At 38.6% G+C, this 22008-nt stretch overlaps 1 protein-coding gene across 1 annotated transcript in view; it reads left to right on the top strand.

Moving 5' to 3' along the window:
* The window catches only part of LOC109074317 (mucin-5AC-like), a 74707-nt gene extending 53222 nt beyond the window's left edge, over nt 1–21485 (top strand). The window contains exons 3-35 of the mRNA XM_042758899.1: nt 13544–13665; nt 13757–13818; nt 13983–14141; nt 14238–14392; nt 14500–14621; nt 14711–14772; nt 14948–15106; nt 15205–15359; nt 15467–15588; nt 15680–15741; nt 15916–16074; nt 16177–16331; nt 16439–16560; nt 16652–16713; nt 16865–17023; nt 17122–17276; nt 17384–17505; nt 17597–17658; nt 17839–17997; nt 18101–18255; nt 18363–18484; nt 18576–18637; nt 18885–19043; nt 19142–19296; nt 19404–19525; nt 19618–19679; nt 19855–20013; nt 20112–20266; nt 20352–20473; nt 20565–20626; nt 20804–20962; nt 21066–21220; nt 21328–21485. Coding sequence (XP_042614833.1) covers nt 13600–13665; nt 13757–13818; nt 13983–14141; nt 14238–14392; nt 14500–14621; nt 14711–14772; nt 14948–15106; nt 15205–15359; nt 15467–15588; nt 15680–15741; nt 15916–16074; nt 16177–16331; nt 16439–16560; nt 16652–16713; nt 16865–17023; nt 17122–17276; nt 17384–17505; nt 17597–17658; nt 17839–17997; nt 18101–18255; nt 18363–18484; nt 18576–18637; nt 18885–19043; nt 19142–19296; nt 19404–19525; nt 19618–19679; nt 19855–20013; nt 20112–20266; nt 20352–20473; nt 20565–20626; nt 20804–20962; nt 21066–21220; nt 21328–21485 — 4086 coding nt within the window. The 5' untranslated portion in view covers nt 13544–13599. The remainder of the gene's footprint in view (nt 1–13543; nt 13666–13756; nt 13819–13982; nt 14142–14237; nt 14393–14499; nt 14622–14710; nt 14773–14947; nt 15107–15204; nt 15360–15466; nt 15589–15679; nt 15742–15915; nt 16075–16176; nt 16332–16438; nt 16561–16651; nt 16714–16864; nt 17024–17121; nt 17277–17383; nt 17506–17596; nt 17659–17838; nt 17998–18100; nt 18256–18362; nt 18485–18575; nt 18638–18884; nt 19044–19141; nt 19297–19403; nt 19526–19617; nt 19680–19854; nt 20014–20111; nt 20267–20351; nt 20474–20564; nt 20627–20803; nt 20963–21065; nt 21221–21327) is intronic.
* The last annotated feature ends 523 nt before the right edge of the window (nt 21486–22008 follow it).

Here is a 22008-nt window from a genome sequence, read left to right as displayed (position 1 = left end):
TACACCTCTAACAACTTCTGAAACTACAGCATCCTCAACTACTGAAATTCCCACAACCACAGTTGTGAGTTTAGAAACCACATCTATTACTTCAACAGTGGTGCCTACAACTTCAGAGAGTACAACAGCAGAAACCACGACTACAGCTTCATCAACCACAACTACAACAACAAACAATCCAACAACATCTGTAACTTCTGAATCTACAACTCTTACTTCAACAGTTATACCTACATCTTCAGAAACAACTACACCTCTAACAACATCAGTAACTACAGCATCCTCAACCTACTGAAATTCCCACAACCACAGTGGTGAGTTTAGAAACCACATCTATTACTTCAACAGTGGTGCCTACAACTTCAGAGAGTACAACAGTAGAAACCACGACTACAGCTTCATCATCCACTCCTACAACAAACAAACGATCCAACAACATCAACGGCTGTAAACAAACTTCAGAAACAACAACTCTTACTTCAACAGTTATACCTACATCTTCAGAAACAACTACACCTCTAACAACATCAGTAACTACAGCATCCTCAACTACTGAAATTCCCACAACCACAGTTGTGAGTACAGAAACCACATCTATTACTTCAACAGTGGTGCATACAACTTCAGAGAGTACAACAGTAGAAACCACGACTACAGCTTCATCAACCACTCCTACAACAACAAACGCTCTAACAACATCAACAGCTGTAACTTCAGAATCCACAACTCTCACTTCAACGACAGGCCCTACATCTATAGAAACAACTGCACTTGTAGCAACATCAGGAACTACAGTATCCTCAACTACTGAAATTCCCACAACCACAGTTGTGAGTACAGAAACTACATCCATTACTTCAACAGTGGTGCCTGCAACTGCAGAGAGTACAACAGCAGAAACCAAGACTACTGCTTCATCAGCTACATCTACAACAATAAACGATCCCGCAACATTAAGAGCTGTAACTTCTGAATCCATAACTCTTACTTCAACAGCTAAGCCTACATCTTCAGAAACAACTACACCTCTAACAACATCAGTAACTACAGCATCCTCAACTACTGAAAATCCCACAACCACAGTTGTGAGTTTAGAAACAACATCTATTACTTCAACAGTGGTGCCGACAACTTCAGAGAGTACAACAGTAGAAACCATGACTACAGCTTCATCAACCACTCCTACAACAACAAACGATCCAACAACATCAACGGCTGTAACTTCAGAAACTACAACTCTTACTTCAACAGTTATACTTACATCTTCAGAAACAACTACACCTCTAACAACATCAGTAATTACAGCCTCCTCAACTACTGAAATTCCCACAACTACTGTTGTGAATACTGAATCCACATCTACTACTTCAACAATGGTGCCTACAACTTCAGAGAGTACAACAGTACAATCCACGACTACAGCTTCATCAACCACTCCTACAACAACAAACAATCCAACAACATCAACAGCTGTAACTTCAGAATCCACAACTCTCACTTCAACGACAGCGCCTACATCTTCAGAAACACCTGCACCTTTAACAACTTCAGAAACTACAGCATCCTCAACTACTGAAATTCCCACAACCACAGTTGTGAGTACAGAAACCAAATCTATTACTTCAACAGTGGTGCCTACAACTTCAGAGAGTACAACAGCAGAAACCACGACTACAGCTTCATCAACCACACCTACAACACTGAACAATCCAACAACATCAACATCTGTAACTTCTGAATCTACAACTCTTACTTCAACAGTTACACCTACATCTTCAGAAACAACTACACCTCTAACAACATCAGTAACTACAGCATCCTCAACTACTGAAATTCCCATAACCACAGTTGTGAGTACAGAAACCACATCTATTACTTCAACAGTGATGCCTACAACTTCAGAGAGTACAACAGTAGAAAGCATGACTACAGCTTCATCAACCATTTCTACAAAAACAAACAATCCAACAACATCAACAGCTGTAACTTCAGAATCCACAACTCTCATTTCAACGACAGCGCCTACATCTTCAGAAACAACTGCACCTTTAACAACTTCAGTAACTACAGCATCCTCAACTACTGAAATTCCGACAACCACAGTTGTGAGTACAGAAACCACATCTATTACTTCAACAGTGGTGCCTACAACTTCAGGGAGTACAACAGCAGAAACTACGACTACAGCTTCATCAACCACACCTTCAACAACAAACAATCCAACATCAACAGCTGTAACTTCTGAATACACAACTATCACTTCAACAACATTGCCTACATCTATAAAAACAACTGCACCTGTAACAACATCAGTAACTACAGCATCCTCAACTACTGAAATTCCCACAACCACAGTTGTAAGTTCAGAAACCACATCTGTTTCTTCAACAGTTGTGCCTACAACTTCAGAGAGTACAACAGCAGAAACCACGACTACAGTTTCATCAACCACACCAACAACAACGAACAATCCAACAACATCAACATCTGTAACTTCTGAATCTACAACTCTTACTTCACCAATTATAACTACACATCTTCAGAAACAACTACACCTCTAACAACATCAGTAACTACAGCATCCTCAACTACTGAAATTCCAAAAACCACAGTGGTGAGTTTAGAAACCACATCTCTATTTCTTCAACAGTGGTGCATACAACTTCAGAGAGTACAACAGCAGAAACCACATCTACAGCTTCATCAACCACACCTACAACAAACAATCCAACAACATCAACAGCTGCAACTTCAGAATCTACAGTTCTCACTTCATCAACAGTGGCTACATCTATAGAAACAACTGCACCTGTAACAACATCAGTAACTACAGCATCCTCAACTAGTGAAATTCCCACAACCACAGTTGTAAGTTCAGAAACCACATCTGTTTCTTCAACAGTTGTGGCTACAACTTCAGAGAGTTCAACTGCAGAAACCACGAATACAGTTTCATCAACCACACCAACAACAACGAACAATCCAACAACATCAACATCTGTAACTTCTGAATCTACAACTCTTACTTCAACAGTTATACCTACATCTTCAGAAACAACTACACCTCTAACAACATCAGTAACTACAGCATCCTCAACAACTGAAATTCCCACAACCACAATTGCTGGTACAGAATCCACATCTACTACTTCAACAGTGGTGCCCAGAACTTCAGACAGTACTACAGTAGAAACCATGACTACAGCTACATCAACTAGATCTACAACAAACAATCCAACAACATCAATAGTTGTAACTTCAGAATCCACAACTCTCACTTCAATGACAGCACCTACATCTTCAGAAACAACTGCACCTTTAACAACTTCAGTAACTACAGCACTCTCAACTACTGACATTCCCACAACCACAGTTGTGAGTACAAAAAAAACCACATCTATTACTTCAACAGTGCTGCCTACAACTTCAGAGAGTACAACAGCAGAAACCACGATTACAGCTTCATCAACCATTCCTACAACAACAAACAATCCAACAACATCAACAGCTGCAACTTCAGAATCCACAACTCTCACTTCAACAACAGTGCCTACATCTATAGAAACAACTGCACCTGTAACAACATCAGTAACTACAGCATCCTCAACTACTGAAATTCCCACAAACCAACAAAAAAGTGTTCAGAAACCACATCTGTTTCTTCAACAGTTGTGCCTACAACTTCAGAGAGTACAACAGCAGAAACCACGACTACAGTTTCATCAACCACACCAACAACAAACGAACACCCAACAAACATCAACATCTGTAACTTCTGAATCTACAAGTCTCAACAAACAATTATACCTACATCTTCAGAAATAAACTCACACCTCTAACAACATCAGTAACTACAGCATCCTCAACTACTGAAATTCCCACAACCACAGTGGTGAGTTTAGAAACCACATCTATTACTTCAACAGTGGTGCCTACAACTTCAGAGAGTACAACAGTAGAAACCACGACTACAGCTTCATCAACCACTCCTACAACAACAAACAATCCAACAACATCAACAGTTGCAACTTCAGAATCCACAACTCTCACTTCAACAACATTGCCTACATCTATAAAAACAACTGCACCTGTAACAACATCAGTATCTACAGCATCCTCAACTACTGAAAATCCCACAACCACAGTTGTGAGTTTAGAAACCACATCTGTTTCTTCAACAGTGGTGGCTACAACTTCAGAGAGTTCAACTGCAGAAACCACGAACACAGTTTCATCAACCACACCAACAACAACGAACAATCCAACAACAAAAAATCTGTAACTTCTGACAATCTACAACTCTTACTCAACAGTTATACCTACATCTTCAAAAAAAACAACACTACACCTCTAACAACATCAGTAACTACAGCATCCTCAAACTACTGAAATTCCAAAAACAACAACAGTGTGAGTACAGAATCCCTAAAAACACAAACTTCAAAACAGTGATGCCAAACAACTTCAAAGAGTACAACAAAAGAAAAACACGACTACAGCTTCATCAACCAATTACAAAAAACCCTACAACAACAAAAAACAACCAACAAAACAACAACATCAACATCTGTAACTTCAAAAAAAACACAACCAAAAACTTCAATGACAGCACCTACATCTTCAAAAAACAAACTGCACCTTTAACAACTTCAGTAACAAACGGCACCCCTCAACTACTGAAATTCCCACAACCACAGTTGTGAACACAGAAACCACACTATTACTTCAACAGTGCTGCCTACAACTTCAGAGAAAACAACATCAAGAAACCACGAAAAACAGCTTCATCAACCACACCTACAACAAAAAAAAACAATCCAACAACAACAACAAAAAAAAACTTCTGAATCTACAACTCTTACTTCACCAATTATAACTACAACATCCTCAACTACTGAAATTCCCACAACCACAGTTGTGAGTACAGAATCCACATCTACTACTTCAAAAACAAATGCCAACAACTTCAGAGAGTACAACAAAACAAGAACCACCAACACAAACAAACAACTACAACTACAGCACACATCACATCAACCACTCCTACAACAACAAATGCTCCAACAACATCAAAAGCTGTAACTTCAGAACCCACAACTCTCATTTCAACGACATTGCCTACATCTAAAGAAACAACTACACCTGTAACAACATCAGTAACTACAGCATACTCAAGTACTGAAATTCCCACAACCACAGTTGTGAGTTCAGAAACAAGATCCATTACTTCAACAGTGGTGCCTACAACTTCAGAGAGTACAACCGGAGAAACCACGACTACAGCTTCATCAACCATTTCTACAAAAACGAACAATCCAACAACATCAACATTTGTAACTTCTGAATCTACAACTCCTACTTCAACAGTTATAGCTACATCTTCAGAAACAACTACACCTCTAACAAAATCAGTAACTACAGCATCCTCAACTACTGAAATTCCCACAACCACAGTTGTGAGTACAGAATCCACATCTACTACTTCAACAGTGGTGCCTACAACTTCAGAGAGTTCAACAAAAAAAAACCACGACAACAGCTTCATCAACCACTCCTACAACAACAAACAATCCAACAACATCAACAAAAAAATCAACATCTGTCTACAACTCTTACTTCAACATTTATAACTACAGCATCCTCAACTACTGAAATTCCCACAACCACAGTTGTGAGTACAGAATCCACATCTACTACTTCAGCAGTGGTGCCTACAACTTCAGAGAGTACAACAGTAGAAACCACGACTACAGCTTCATCAACCACTCCTTCAACAACAAACAATCCAACAACAACAACAGCTGTAGCTTCAGAATCTACAACTCTTACTTCAACAGTTATAACTACAGCATCCTCAACTACTGAAATTCCCACAACCACAGTTGTGAGTACAGAATCCACATCTACTACTTCAACAGTGGTGCCTACAACTTCAGAGAGTTCAACAGCAGAAACCACGACTACAGCTTCATCAACCACACCTACAACAACAAATCACTCCAACAACAACAACAGCTGTACCTTCAGAATCCTCAACTCTAAGTTCAACAGAATTGCCTACATCTATAGAAACAAATGCACAACAATACAAACATCAGTAACTACAGCATCCTCAAGTACTGAAATTCCCACAACCACAGTTGTGAGTTCAGAATCCACATCTATTACTTCAACAGTGGTGCCTACAACTTCAGAGAGTACAACAGTAGAAACCACGACTACAGCTTCATCAACCACTCCTACAACAACAAACAATCCAACAAGATCAATAGCTGCAACTTCTGAATCCACAACTCTCACTTCAACAACATTGACAAACAAATCTATAGAAACAAAAAACAACAAAAAAAACAACGTCAGTAACTACAGCATCCTCAACTTCTGAAATTCCTACAAGCACAGCTGTGAGTTCAGAACCACATCTGTTACTTCAACAGTGGTGCCTACAACTTCAGAGAGTACAACAGCAGAAACCATGACTACAGCTTCATCAACCACACCAACAACAATGAACAATCCAACAACATCAACATTTGTAACTTCAGAATCTACAACTCTAACTTCAAGAACAGTACCTACATCTATAGAAAAAACTGCAACTGTAACAACATCAGTAATTACAGCATCCTCAACTACTGAAATTCCCACAAGCGCAGTTCTGAGTTCAGAAGCCACATCTATTACTTCAACAGTGGTGCCCACAACTTCAGAGAGTACCACAGCAGAACCCACGAATACAGCTTCATCAACCACACTTTCAACAACAAACAATCCAACATCAACAGCTGTAACTTCTGAATACACAACTATCACTTCAACAACAGTGCCTACAACTTCAGAAAGTACAACACCAGAAACCACGACTACAGCTTCATCAACCACTCTTACAACAACAATCAATCCAAAATCAGCAGCTGTAACTTCTGAATACATAACTATTACTTCAACAACAGTGCCTACATCTTCAGAAACAACTACACCTGTAACAACTTCAGTAACTAAAGCATCCTCAACTATTAAAATTCCCACAGCCACAGCTATGAGTACAGAAACCACACCTATTACTTCAACAGTGGTGCCCACAACTTCAGAGAGTACAACAGCAGAAACCATGACTACAGCTTCATCAGCGATATCTACGACAACAAATAATCCAACATCAATAGTTGTAACTTCAGAATCCACAACTCTCACTTCAACAACATTGCCTACATCTTCAGAAACAACAGCTCCTGTAACAACTTCAGTAATGACAGCATCCTCAACTACTGAAATTCAGACAACCACTGCTTTGAGTACAGAAACCACACCAATTATTTCAACAGCGGTGCCCACTACTTCAAAGAGTACAACAGCAGAAACCATGACTACTGTTTCATCAACGATATCTACAACAACAATCAATCCAACATCAAAACCTGTAACTTCAGAATCCTCAACTCTCACTTCAACAATAGTGCCTACATCCTTAGAAACAACTGCACCTGTAACAATTTTAGTAACTACAGCATCCTCAACTGCTGAAATTCCCACAACCACAGTTATGAGTACAGAAACCACACCTATTACTTCAACAGTGGTGCATTCAACTTCAGAGAGTACAACACCAGAAACCACGACTACAGCTTCATCAACCACACCTACAACAACAAACATTCCAACAACATCAACAGTTGTACCTTCAGAATCCACAACTTTCACTTCAACAACTGCCCCTACATCTTCAGAAACAACTGCACCTGTAACAACTTCAGTAACTAAAGCATCCTCAACTACTGAAATTCTCACAGCCACAGTTATGAGTACAGAAACCACACATATTACTTCAACAGTGGTGCCCACAACTTCAGAGAGTACAACAGCAGAAACAAAACATCTACTAAAGCTTCAAAAAACCACAAAAACAACAAACAATCCAACAACATCAAAAGTTGTAACTTCAGAATCCACAACTTTAACTTCAAAAACAGTGCCTACATCTTCAGAAACAACTGCACCTGTAAAAACATCAGTAACTACAGCATCCTCAACTTCTGAAATTCCCACAAGCACAGTTGTGAGTAAAGAAACCACACCTATTACTTCAACAGTGGTGCCCACAACTTCAGAGAGTACAACAGCAGAAACCACGACTACAGCTTCATCAACGATTTCTACAACAACAAACAATCCAACATCAACAGCTGTAACTTCAGAATCCACAACTTTCACTTCAACAACTGCCCCTACATCTTCAGAAACATCTGCACCTGTAACAACTTCAGTAACTAAAGCATCCTCAACTACAGAAATTCTCACAACCACAGTTATGAGTACAGAAACCACACCTATTACTTCAACAGTGGTGCATTCAACTTCAGAGAGTACAACACTAGAAACCACGACTACAGCTTCATCATCCACACCTGCAACAACAAACAATCCAACAACATCAACAGTTGTACCTTCAGAATCCACAACTCTCACTTCAACAACATTGCCTACATCTTCAGAAACAACTGCACCTGTAAAAACATCAGTAACTACAGCATCCTTAACTTCTGAAATTCCCACAACCACAGTTGTGAGTAAAGAAACCACACCTATTACTTCAACAGTGGTGCCTACAACTTCAGAGAGTACAACAGCAGAAACCACGACTACAGCTTCATCAACAATTTCTACAACAACAAACAATCCAACATCAAAAGCTGTAACTTCAGCATCCACAGCTCTCACTTCAACAACAGTGCCTGCATCTTCAGAAACAACTGCACCTGTAACAACTTCAGTAACTACAGCATCCTCAACTACTGAAATTACTACAACTACAGTTGTGAGTACAGAAAAAAACCACCTATTACTTCAACAGTGGTGCATACAACTTCAGAAGGTACAACACTAGAAACCACGACTACAGCTTCATCATCCACACCTGCAACAACAAACAAATCAACAACATCAACAGCTGTAACTTCAGAATCCACAACTCTCACCTCAACAACAATGCCTACATCTTCAGAAACAACTGCACCTGTAACAACTTCAGTAACTAAAGCATCCTCAACTACAGAAATTCTCACAACCACAGTTATGAGTACAGAAACCACACCTATAACTTCAACAGTGGTGCCCACAACTTCAGAGAGTACAACAGCAGAAACCACATCTACAGCTTCATCAACCACACCTACAACAAACAATCCAACAACATCAACATTTTGTAACTTCAGAATCCACAACTTTAACTTCAAAAACAGTGCCTACATCTTCAGAAACAACTGCACCTGTAAAAACATCAGTAACTACAGCATCCTCAACTACTGAAATTCCCACAAGCACAGTTGTGAGTAAAAAAAATACAGAATACTACTTCAACAGTGGTGCCTACAACTTCAGGGAGTTCAACAGCAGAAACTACGACTACAGCTTCATCAACGATTTCTACAACAACAAACAATCCAACATCAAAAGCTGTAACTTCAGGATCCACAACTCTCACCTCAACAACAATGCCTACATCTTCAGAAACAACTGCTCCTGTAACAACTTCAGTAATGACAGCATCCTCAACTACTGAAATTCCCACAACCACAGTTGTGAGTACAGAATCCACACCTATTACTTCAACAGTGGTGCATTCAACTTCAGAAAGTACAACACTAGAAACCACGACTACAGCTTCATCATCCACACCTGCAACAACAAACAATCCAACAACATCAACAGTTATACCTTCAGAATCCTCAACTCTCACTTCAACAACATTGCCTACATCTTCAGAAACAACTGCACCTGTAACAACTTCAGTAACTAAAGCATCCTCAACTACAGAAATTCTCACAACCACAGTTATGAGTACAGAAACCACACCTATTACTTCAACAGTGGTGCCCACAACTTCAGAGAGTACAACAGCAGAAACCACATCTACAGCTTCATCAACCACACTTACAACAAACAATCCAACAACATCAACATTTGTAACTTCAGAATCCACAACTTTAACTTCAAAAACAGTGCCTACATCTTCAGAAACAACTGCACCTGTAAAAACATCAGTAACTACAGCATCCTCAACTACTGAAATTCCCACAACCACAGTTGTGAGTAAAGAAACCCACACCTATTACTTCAACAGTGGTGCCCACAACTTCAGAGAGTACAACAGCAGAAACCACGACTACAGCTTCATCAACGATTTCTACAACAACAAACAATCCAACATCAAAAGTTGTAACTTCAGAATCCACAACTTTAACTTCAAAAACAGTGCCTACATCTTCAGAAACAACTGCACCTGTAACAACTTCAATAACTACAGCATCCTCAACTACTGAAATTCCCACAACCACAGTTGTGAGTACAGAATCCACACCTATTACTTCAACAGTGGTGCATTCAACTTCAGAAAGTACAACACTAGAAACCACGACGACTACAGCTTCATCATCCACACCTGCAACAAACAAACAATCCAACAACATCAATAGTTGTAACTTCAGAATCCACAACTCTCACTTCAACAACATTGCCTACATCTTCAGAAACAACAGCTCCTGTAAAAACATCATTAACTACAGCATCCTCAACTACTGAAATTCCCACAAGCACAGTTGTGAGTAAAGAAACCACACCTATTACTTCAACAGTGGTGCCCACAACTTCAGAGAGTACAACAGCAGAAACCACGACTACAGCTTCATCATCCACACCTGCAACAACAAACAATCCAACAACATCAATAGTTGTAACTTCAGAATCCTCAACTCTCACTTCAACAACATTGCCTACATCTTCAGAAACAACTGCACCTGTAACAACTTCAGTAACTAAAGCATCCTCAACTATCAAAATTTCCACAACCACAGCTGTGAGTACAGAAACCACACCTATTACTTCAACAGTGTTGCCCACAACTTTGAAGAGTACAACAGCTGAAACCATGACTACAGCTTCATCAACCACACCTACAAAAACGAACAATCCAACAACATCAACATCTGTAACTTCTGTATCTACAGCTCCTACTTCAACAGTTATGGCTACATCTTCAGAAACAACTACACCTCTAACAACATCAGTAACTGCAGCATCCTCAACTACTGAAATTCCCACAACCACAGTTGTGAGTACTGAATCCATAACTCTTACTTCAACAGCTAAGCCTACATCTTCAGAATCTACTGCAACTGTAACATCAGTAACTACAGCATCCTCAAAAACTGATATTCCCACAATCACGGTTGTGAGAACAGAAACCACACCTATCATTTCAACAGTGGTGCCTACAACTTCAGAGAGTACAACGGCAGAAGCTATGACTACGGCTTCATCAACTATATTTACAGCAAAGAACACTCCAACAACATCAACAGCTGTAACTTCAGAATCCACAACTCTCACCTCAACAACAATGCCTACATCTTCAGAAACAACTGCACCTGTAACAACATCAGTAACTACAGCTTCCTCACCTACAACTGTACCTTCCTCTATGATATCAGCTCCAATGTCATCTGAAGCTCCAAGTGCAACAACAGCTCAAACCACATTGCTACTTGCAACCACATCTACTGGAGCTCTCACATCCACTGTTGTGACTTCAGAAGCAACAACTCTTACGTCTACAACAATGCCTACAGCATCAGAAAGTACAACTACACCTGCAGCAAGCACAACTGCAGCTTCCATCACCACAGTGGGGCCATCCACTACTGTGACTACAGCTTCCGAAATTACAACTGCATCTTCAACATCTACAGCTTCCTCAGCTGCGATAGTGCACTCTACTACTACATCATCATCTCCAATCTCATCTGAATCTCGAGGTACAGCAACTAATTATCCAACAACATCAACAGCTGTAATTTCAACAACAATGGCTACATCTTCAGAAACATCTGCACCTGTAACAACATCAGTAACTACAGCTTCCTCATCTATAAATGTACCTTCCTCTATGACATCAGCTCCAATGTCATCTGAAGCTCCAAGTGCAACAACAGCTCAAACCACAATGCCACTTGCACCTGCAACTACTGAAACACTCACAATCACCAAAATGACTTCAGAAACCACAACTGCACCAACCACATCGATAACTACAGCCTCCACAACTACCACTGTAGCTTCAACAATGACAACAGCAGCTTCTCTTGCAACAACCACAACTACAGCTTCCACCACCACAATCATTCCTTCCACTTCTACATCAGATCAAACCACACCTAAGGCTGCAAGTACAACATCAAAAGGTCCGAACACAACTTCAAAAAGTATAACTTCACCTGCTGGAATGATGGAATATTCAACTACTACATCAAGTTTAACCCCAGCCACAACTACTGAAACCTCAACTCTTACTTCACCAACAATGTCTACAACTTCAGAAAGTACTCCTGCACCTGCAACATCCACCATTACAGCTTCCTCTTCTACGAATAACTATCCCACAACAGAAAATCCATCTCAAACCTCAACTTCAATTCCAGGCACAAACACACCTACAGCGGCAACAACAACTGCATTCCAAATAACAACTGCACCTCTATCAACCACAACTATTGCTTTCACTAATACAGCTCCAGCTCTAAGCCAAGCAGGACTCCTTACCACAACAAATGCACCTCCAGTTATCACAACTGTGTCTCCGGAGACCATAACTATTGCTGTAACAATTATGCCTATCTCATCATCACATGTAACTATATCCCCAACTTTAACTCCAATAAAAACAACTGAACCTCCAAGAACCCCAACTACACCCATTACAACCATGACTGTTCTTCCCACCACTACAATTCCAGCTGATATCTCAACTACAGCTCCACGCACAACAACAGCCACTATTCCAAGTTCAACTGCAGCTCAAACAACAACTGCATTTCAAGTAACAACAGGAGATCTTTTAAGAACAACTATAGCTTTTACCAACACATCTTCTGCTCCAGCCACACTTGCACTTTCAACCAAAACAACTTCAAGCCCAAACATGGATTCAGAAACTACAACTGCATCAACAACTACAACTGGAATTAATACAGGTCTCACCAGTGCAGCAGAATTTCCAATAGCTCCAATAACATCAGTTTCAAACACAAATGCATCAACATCCCCAGCATCTACAATTCCACGTCAATCATCAATCAAAACAACACCAGCTGAAACACTTTCTAGCAATACTACACCTCTAAACAATGCAACAAAAGGAGATGCATCTGCAACACTTCAAAGTACTTCAAGTTTGCAACCAGAAACTTCAAACATACCCAAAACATTGTCAACAAATGTGACTGGTGCAGCAACAGTCACAACCATATTGGTATTCTCATCCTTGTCGTCAGTGCCCAATGAAAATTTGGTCCTAGGTGCTATCAGTACTCTTCTGGAATCTAGACAGTCCCAACTCAATGGATCACTGAAGATTGTAAATTTTACTTATCAGAGTAAGTTTTATAATTTTAAATGAAAAAAAAAACAACAACTTTAAAACATGAAAGTTTCAAACAGCATCACATGTCAGCATTTAACTGATTGTAAATGGGTATTTCTTTCCAAACAGAAATCTCAGAAACCTCCTATGTCGTCATCTTCGACTTTAGTCTGAGTAATATCAGCATGCCAGAGGAACCTGATCTAAGAAACAACAGTTATGTTCAAGTACAAGATGTCATCAATAATGCGGTAAGAAATTAGCATTAACCCATTAACAAACTTTATGTCCATTGTAAATCTTCATCAGAAACTGATGAATGATTTGATTTTTCTCCTGCAGCTGAACACTCTTCTGAATGAACCTGGCAGTCTAACTTTACAACCCAAGACCTCCAACTTCACGTAAGATGCAAATTGACATTGCAATCTTCACTTGGTCTCCATACATTTTAGCTTCTCAAAGTTATCCACAACATTTATTTTTATTATTAGCTGTGTAATTTTCATGAATTATGTTGCAATATGGGTTGAAGTCCTTAAAAATATATATTTTGTTTGTTCTGCAGGAGCAATTCAAGTCTGATTGAAGGCAGGATGGAATACAACTTCCAGGATGGAGATGTCATACAACCAGTCAGCTTCCTAAATATGCTACATTTACGGACCACTACAACATTGTTTCCGGAAACAACATTTTTTTTCTCTGTGACTCCTTCCAAACTCATGTAAGTGTTGGTTTTCTATTTTGAGAAGAATCAAAAGTGAAGTAATTTTATTGCAAACATTTGATGTACATTAAACAAAAGCGTTTATATTTACAGATCTGGTTCAGCAGTGGTCACAAGCAAGCTGGTGTTCAACACCTCATCTCCAGTTCCCAGTGAATCTCTGGTCCTCAGTGCAATCAAAACTCTGCGTAATTCCAGAGAGTCACAGCTCAATGAATCGGTGAAGGTGGTGAATGTCACCTATGAGAGTAAGTGTCATCATTTTCACTTGGAAAGTTTTGAAATGAGATTGAGTCAAACAATGATGTATTACAGGTTTTGGAAATTCTTAAAATTAGCATTTTCATCCAAACAGAAATCTCAGAAACCTCCTATGCTGTGGTCTTTACATTTAACGTGATTAACATCACCATGCCAGAGGAACCTAAGTCTAGAGACAACACCAACCAGAAAGTGCAGGATACCATCAATAATGCGGTAAACTTCAAAAATGAAGCGTAATACATCTTAGGTTCAATTCCAGTTTTCACAAGAAATTGATGAATGGTTTGATTTTTCTTCTGCAGCTGAATACTCTTCTGAATGAACCTGGAAGTCCAACTTTACAACCAAAGTCCTCCAACTTCACGTAAGATGCGAACTCGCTTCACAGTCTTTACTTCATGTGTCCTCTCATTTTAGCTCATTGAAGCTACGTAAAGTTACAAAAAAAAAAAAATTAGTATTAATTAAAAAAATAAATAAAAAACTTTTTCAAGATTTGGATTAAAGTACCTAACAAATATCTATTTTTTGTCTTGTAGTAGCACTTCAAACCAGATTGATGGCAGGATGGAATACACCTTCCAGGATGGAGATGTCATACAACCAGTCAGCTTCCTCAATGAGCTACGTCTACCAACCACTACAACAGTGTTTCCAGAAACAACAACCAGTGTTTCTGTTACTACTTCAAACCTCATGTAAATTTTGGTTTTCTATTTTGACAACAATCAAAATTAGAGAAGGAATTTTATTGCAAAAATTGGATGTTCATTAAACAAAGTTTTTATATTTACAGATCTGGTTCAGCAGTGGTCACAAGCAAGCTGGTGTTCAACTCCTCATCTCCAGTCCCCAGTGAATCTCTGGTCCTCAATGCAATCAAAACTCTGCGTAATTCCAGAGAGTCAAAGCTCAATGAATCGGTGAAGGTGGTGAATGTCACCTATGAGAGTAAGTGTCATCATTTTCACTTGGAAAGTTCTGAAATGAGATTGAGGCTAACAATGATGTATTACAGGCTTTGGAAATTCTTAAAATTACCATTTCCATCCAAACAGAAATCTCAGAAACCTCCTATGCTGTGGTCTTTACATTGAACGTGATTAACATCAGCATGCCAGAGGACCCTGTGTCTAGAGGCAACACCAACCAGAAAGTGCAGGATACCATCAATAATGCGGTAAACTTCAACAATGAACAGTGTAATACATCTTAGGTTCAATTCCAGTCTTTACGAGAAACTGATGAATGGTTTGATTTTTCTCCTGCAGCTGAACACTCTTCTGAATGAACCTGGAAGTCCAACTTTACAACCAAAGTCCTCCAACTTCACGTAAGATGCGAACTCGCTTCACAGTCTTTACTTCATGTGTCCTCTTATTTTAGCTCATTGAAGCTACGTAAAGTTACAAAAAAAAATTAGGATTAGTAATAAAAAAAATTAAAAAAAAACTTTTTCAAGATGTGGATTAAAGTCCTTAACAAATATCTATTGTTTGTCTTGTAGAAGCACTTCAAACCAGATTGATGGCAGGATGGAATACACCTTCCAGGACGGAGATGTCATACAACCAGTCAGCTTCCTCAATGAGCTACGTCTATCAACCACTACAACAGTGTTTCCCGAAACAACAACCAGTGTTTCTGTTACTGCTCCCAACCTCATGTAAATTTTGGTTTTCTATTTTAATAAAATTAAAAAATGCAGAAGTCATGATTTTATTGCAAGAAAATAATGTAAATTAAACAAAAATGGTCATATATGCAGATCTGGTTCAGCAGTGGTCACAAGCAAGCTGGTGTTCAACTCCTCATCTCCAGTCCCCAGTGAATCTCTTGTCCTCAATGCAATCAAAACTCTGCGTAATTCCAGAGAGTCACAGCTCAATGAATCGGTGAAGGTGGTGAATGTCACCTATGAGAGTAAGTGTCATAATCTCATTTCAAAACTTTCCAAGTGAAAATGGAGTCAAACAATGATGTATTACAGGTTTTGGAAATTCTTAAAATTACCATTTCCATCCAAACAGAAATCTCAGAAACCTCCTATGCTGTGGTCTTTACATTTAACGTGATTAACATCAGCATGCCAGAGGACCCTGTGTCTAGAAGCAACACCAACCAGAAAGTGCAGGATACCATCAATAATGCGGTAAATTTAAAAAATGAACAGTGTAATACATCTTAGGTTCAACGCCAGTCTTCATGAGAAATTGATGAATGGTTTTATTTTTCCCCTGCAGCTGAGCACTCTTCTGAATGAACCTGGAAGTCCAAATTTACAACCCAAGTCATCAAACTTCACGTAAGATGTGAACTCACATCACAATCTTTATTTCATGTGTCCTCACATTTTAGCTTATTTAAGCTAGATAATGTTAAAAAAAAAAAGAAAAGAAAACTTTTTCAAGATGTGGATTAAAGTCCTTAAGAAATATCTATTGTTTGTCTTGTAGTAGCACTTCAAACCAGATTGATGGCAGGATGGAATACACCTTCCAGGATGGAGATGTCATACAACCAGTCAGCTTCCTCAATGAGCTACGTCTACCAACCACTACAACAGTGTTTCCAGAAACAACAACCAGTGTTTCTGTTACTACTTCAAACCTCATGTAAAGTTGGTTTTCTATTTTGACAACAATCAAAATTAGAGAAGGAAGTTTTATTGCAAAAATTGGATGTTCAATAAACAAAGTTTTTATATTTACAGATCTGGTTCAGCAGTGGTCACAAGCAAGCTGGTGTTCAACTCCTCATCTCCAGTCCCCAGTGAATCTCTGGTCCTCAGTGCAATCAAAACTCTGCGTAATTCCAGAGAGTCACAGCTCAATGAATCGGTGAAGGTGGTGAATGTCACCTATGAGAGTAAGTGTCATCATTTTCACTAGGAAAGTTTTGAAAAGAGATTGAGTCCAACAATGATGTATAACAGGCTTTGGAAATTCTTAAAATTACCATTTCCATCCAAACAGAAATCTCAGAAACCTCCTATGCTGTGGTCTTTACATTTAACGTGATTAACATCAGCATGCCAGAGGACCCTGTGTCTAGAGGCAACACCAACCAGAAAGTGCAGGATACCATCAATAATGCGGTAAACTTCAAAAATGAACAGTGTAATACATCTTGGGGTCAATTCCAGTCTTTACGAGAAACTGATGAATGGTTTGATTTTTCTCTTGCAGCTGAACACTCTTCTGAATGAACCTGGAAATCCAACTTTACAACCAAAGTCCTCCAACTTCACGTAAGATGCAAACTCACTTCACAGTCTTTACTTCATGTGTCCTCTCATTTTAGCTCATTGAAGCTATGTGAAGTTACAAAAAAGAAAAGTTAGGATTAGTAATAAAAAAAAAAAAAAAAAAAAAACTTTTTCTATATGTGGATTAAAGTACCTAACAAATATCTATTGTTTGTCTTGTAGAAGCACTTCAAACCAGATTGATGGCAGGATGGAATACAGCTTCCAGGATGGAGATGTCATACAACCAGTCAGCTTCCTCAATGAGCTACGTCTACCAACCACTACAACAGTGTTTCCGGAAGCAACAACCAGTGTTTCTGTTACTACTCCCAAACTCATGTAAATTTTGGTTTTCTATTTTAAGAAAATTAAAAAATGCAGAAGTCATGATTTTATTGCAAGAAAATTAATGTAAATTAAACAAAAATGGTCATATATGCAGATCTGGTTCAGCAGTGGTCACAAGCAAGCTGGTGTTCAACGCCTCATCTACAGTTCCCAGTGAATCTCTGGTCCTCAATGCAATCAAAACTCTGCGTAATTCCAGAGAGTCACAGCTCAATGAATCGGTGAAGGTGGTGAATGTCACCTATGAGAGTAAGTGTCATCATTTTCACTTGGAAAGTTTTGAAACGAGATTGAGTCCAACAATGATGTATAACAGGCTTTGGAAATTCTTAAAATTACCATTTCCATCCAAACAGAGATCTCAGAAACCTCCTATGCTGTGGTCTTTACATTTAACGTGATTAACATCAGCATGCCAGAGGACCCTGTGTCTAGAGGCAACACCAACCAGAAAGTGCAGGATACCATCAATAATGCGGTAAATTTCAAAAATGAACAGTGTAATACATCTTAGGTTCAGTGGCAGTCTTCAGGAGAAACTGATGAATGGTTTGATTTTTCTCCTGCAGCTGAACACTCTTCTGAATGAACCTGGAAGTCCAACTTTACAACCAAATTCCTCCAACTTCACGTAAGATGCAAACTCATGTCACAATCTTTATTTCATGTGTCCTCACATTTTAGCTTATTGAAGCTAAGTAAATTAAATATATATATATATATATATATATATATATATATATATATATATATATATATATATATATATATATATATATATATATATATATATGTAGAATTAATAAATACAAATAAAAATAAACTTTTTCAAGATGTAGATTAAAGTCCCTCACAGATATCTCTTGCTTGTCTTCTAGTAGCACTTCAAACCAGATTGATGGCAGGATGGAATACAGCTTCCAGGATGGAGATGTCATACAACCAGTCAGCTTCCTCAATGAGCTACGTCTACCAACCACTACAACAGTGTTTCCAGAAACAACAACCAGTGTTTCTTTTACTGCTCCCAACCTCATGTAAATTTTGGTTTTCTATTTTGACAACAATCAAAATTGGAGAAGGAATTTTATTGCAAAAATTGGATGTTCATTAAACAAAGTTTTTATATTTACAGATCTGGTTCAGCAGTGGTCACAAGCAAGCTGGTGTTCAACTCCTCATCCCCAGTTCCCAGTGAATCTCTGGTCCTCAATGCAATCAAAACTCTGCGTAATTCCAGAGAGTCACAGCTCAATGAATCGGTGAAGGTGGTGAATGTCACCTATGAGAGTAAGTGTCATAATTTTCACTTGGAAAGTTTTGAAACGAGATTGAGTCCAACAATGATGTATAACAGGCTTTTGAAATTCTTAAAATTACCATTTCCATCCAAACAGAAATCTCAGAAACCTCCTATGCTGTGGTCTTTACATTTAACGTGATTAACATCAGCATGCCACAGGACCCTGTGTCTAGAGGCAACACCAACCAGAAAGTGCAGGATACTATCAATAATGCGGTAAACTTCAAAAATGAACAGTGTTATACATCTTAGGTTCAATTGCAGTCTTCACAGAGAAACTGATGAATGGTTTGATTTTTCTCCTGCAGCTGAACACTCTTCTGAATGAACCTGGAAGTCCAACTTTACAACCAAAGTCCTCCAACTTCACGTAAGATGCGAACTCGCTTCACAGTCTTTACTTCATGTGTCCTCTTATTTTAGCTCATTGAAGCTACGTAAAGTTACAAAAAAAAAATAGGATTTGTAATAAAAAAACAAAAAAAAAAAACTTTTTCAAGATGTGGATTAAAGTCCTTAACAAATATCTATTGTTTGTCTTGTAGAAGCACTTCAAACCAGATTGATGGCAGGATGGAATACACCTTCCAGGATGGAGATGTCATACAACCAGTCAGCTTCCTCAATGAGCTACGTCTACCAACCACTACAACAGTGTTTCCCGAAACAACATTTGGTTTCTCTCTGACTCCTTCAAACCTCATGTAAGTGTTGGTTTTCTATTTTGACAACAATCAAAATTAGAGAAGGAATTTTATTGCAAAAATTGGATGTTCATTAAACAAAGTTTTTATATTTACAGATCTGGTTCAGCAGTGGTCACAAGCAAGCTGGTGTTCAACTCCTCATCTCCAGTCCCCAGTGAATCTCTGGTCCTCAATTCAATCAAAACTCTGCGTAATTCAAGAGAGTCACAGCTCAATGAATCGGTGAAGGTGGTGAATGTCACCTATGAGAGTAAGTGTCATCATTTTCACTTGGAAAGTTTTGAAACGAGATTGAGTCCAACAATGATGTAAAATTACCATTTCCATCCAAACAGAAATCTCAGAAACCTCCTATGCTGTGGTCTTTACATTTAACGTGATTAACATCAGCATGCCAGAGGACCCTGTGTCTAGAGGCAACACCAACCAGAAAGTGCAGGATACCATCAATAATGCGGTAAACTTCAAAAATGAACGGTGTAATACATCTTAGGTTCAATTCCAGTCTTTACGAGAAACTGATGAATGGTTTGATTTTTCTCCTGCAGCTAAACACTCTTCTGAATGAACCTGGAAGTCCAACTTTACAACCAAAGTCCTCCAACTTCATGTAAGATGCAAACTCACTTCACAGTCTTTACTTCATGTGTCCTCTTATTTTAGCTCATTGAAGCTACGTAAAGTTAAAAAAAAAATTAGGATTAGTAATAAAAAATAAAAATAAAAGAAAAACTTTTTCAAGATGTGGATTAAAGTACCTAACAAATATCTATTGTTTGTCTTGTAGAAGCATTTCAAACCAGATTGATGGCAGGATGGAATACAGCTTCCAGGATGGAGATGTCATACAACCAGTCAGCTTCCTCAATGAGCTACGTCTACCAACCACTACAACAGTGTTTCCAGAAACAACAACCAGTGTTTCTGTTACTACTCCAAACCTCATGTAAATTTTGTTTTTCTATTTTAATAAAATTAAAAAATGCAGAAGTCATGATTTTATTGCAAGAAAATTAATGTAAATTAAACAAAAATGGTCATATATGCAGATCTGGTTCAGCAGTGGTCACAAGCAAGCTGGTGTTCAACTCCTCATCTCCAGTCCCCAGTGAATCTCTAGTCCTCAATGCAATCAAAACTCTGCGTAATTCCAGAGAGTCACAGCTCAATGAATTGGTGAAGGTGGTGAATGTCACCTATGAGAGTAAGTGTCATCATTTTCACTTGGAAAGTTCTGAAATGAGATTGAGTCAAACAATGATGTATTACAGGCTTTGGAAATTCTTAAAATTACCATTTCCATCCAAACAGAGATCTCAGAAACCTCCTATGCTGTGGTCTTTACCTTTGACGTGATTAACATCAGCATGCCAGAGGACCCTGTGTCTAGAGGCAACACCAACCAGAAAGTGCAGGATACTATCAATAATGCGGTAAACTTCAAAAATGAACAGTGTAATACATCTTAGGTTCAGTGGCAGTCTTCAGGAGAAACTGATGAATGGTTTGATTTTTCCCCTGCAGCTGAACACTCTTCTTAATGAACCTGGAAATCCAACTTTACAACCCAATTCCTCAAACTTCACGTAAGATGCAAACTCACATCACAATCTTTATTTCATGTGTCCTCACATTTAGCTTATTGAAGCTAAGTAAATTAAATATATATATATATATATATTATATATATATATATATATATGTAGAATTAAAAAAACAAAAAAAAAAACTTTTTCAAGATGTGGATTAAAGTCCCTAACAAGATATCTATTGTTTGTCTTCTTGTAGAAGCACTTCAAACCAGATTGATGGCAGGATGAAATACACCTTCCAGGATGGAGATGTCATACAACCAGTCAGCTTCCTCAATGAGCTACGTCTACCAACCACTACAACAGTGTTTCCCGAAACAACAACAATTTGGTTTCTCTCTGACTCCTTCAAACCTCATGTAAGTGTTGGTTTTCTATTCTGACAACAATCAAAATTAGA

The sequence above is a fragment of the Cyprinus carpio genome, chromosome A1 (genome assembly GCF_018340385.1).
Source record: "Cyprinus carpio isolate SPL01 chromosome A1, ASM1834038v1, whole genome shotgun sequence".
Lineage (NCBI taxonomy): Eukaryota > Metazoa > Chordata > Actinopteri > Cypriniformes > Cyprinidae > Cyprinus > Cyprinus carpio.
The sequence above is the reverse complement of the archived record's forward strand: the minus strand, read 5'-3'. Positions and strand labels throughout refer to the sequence as shown.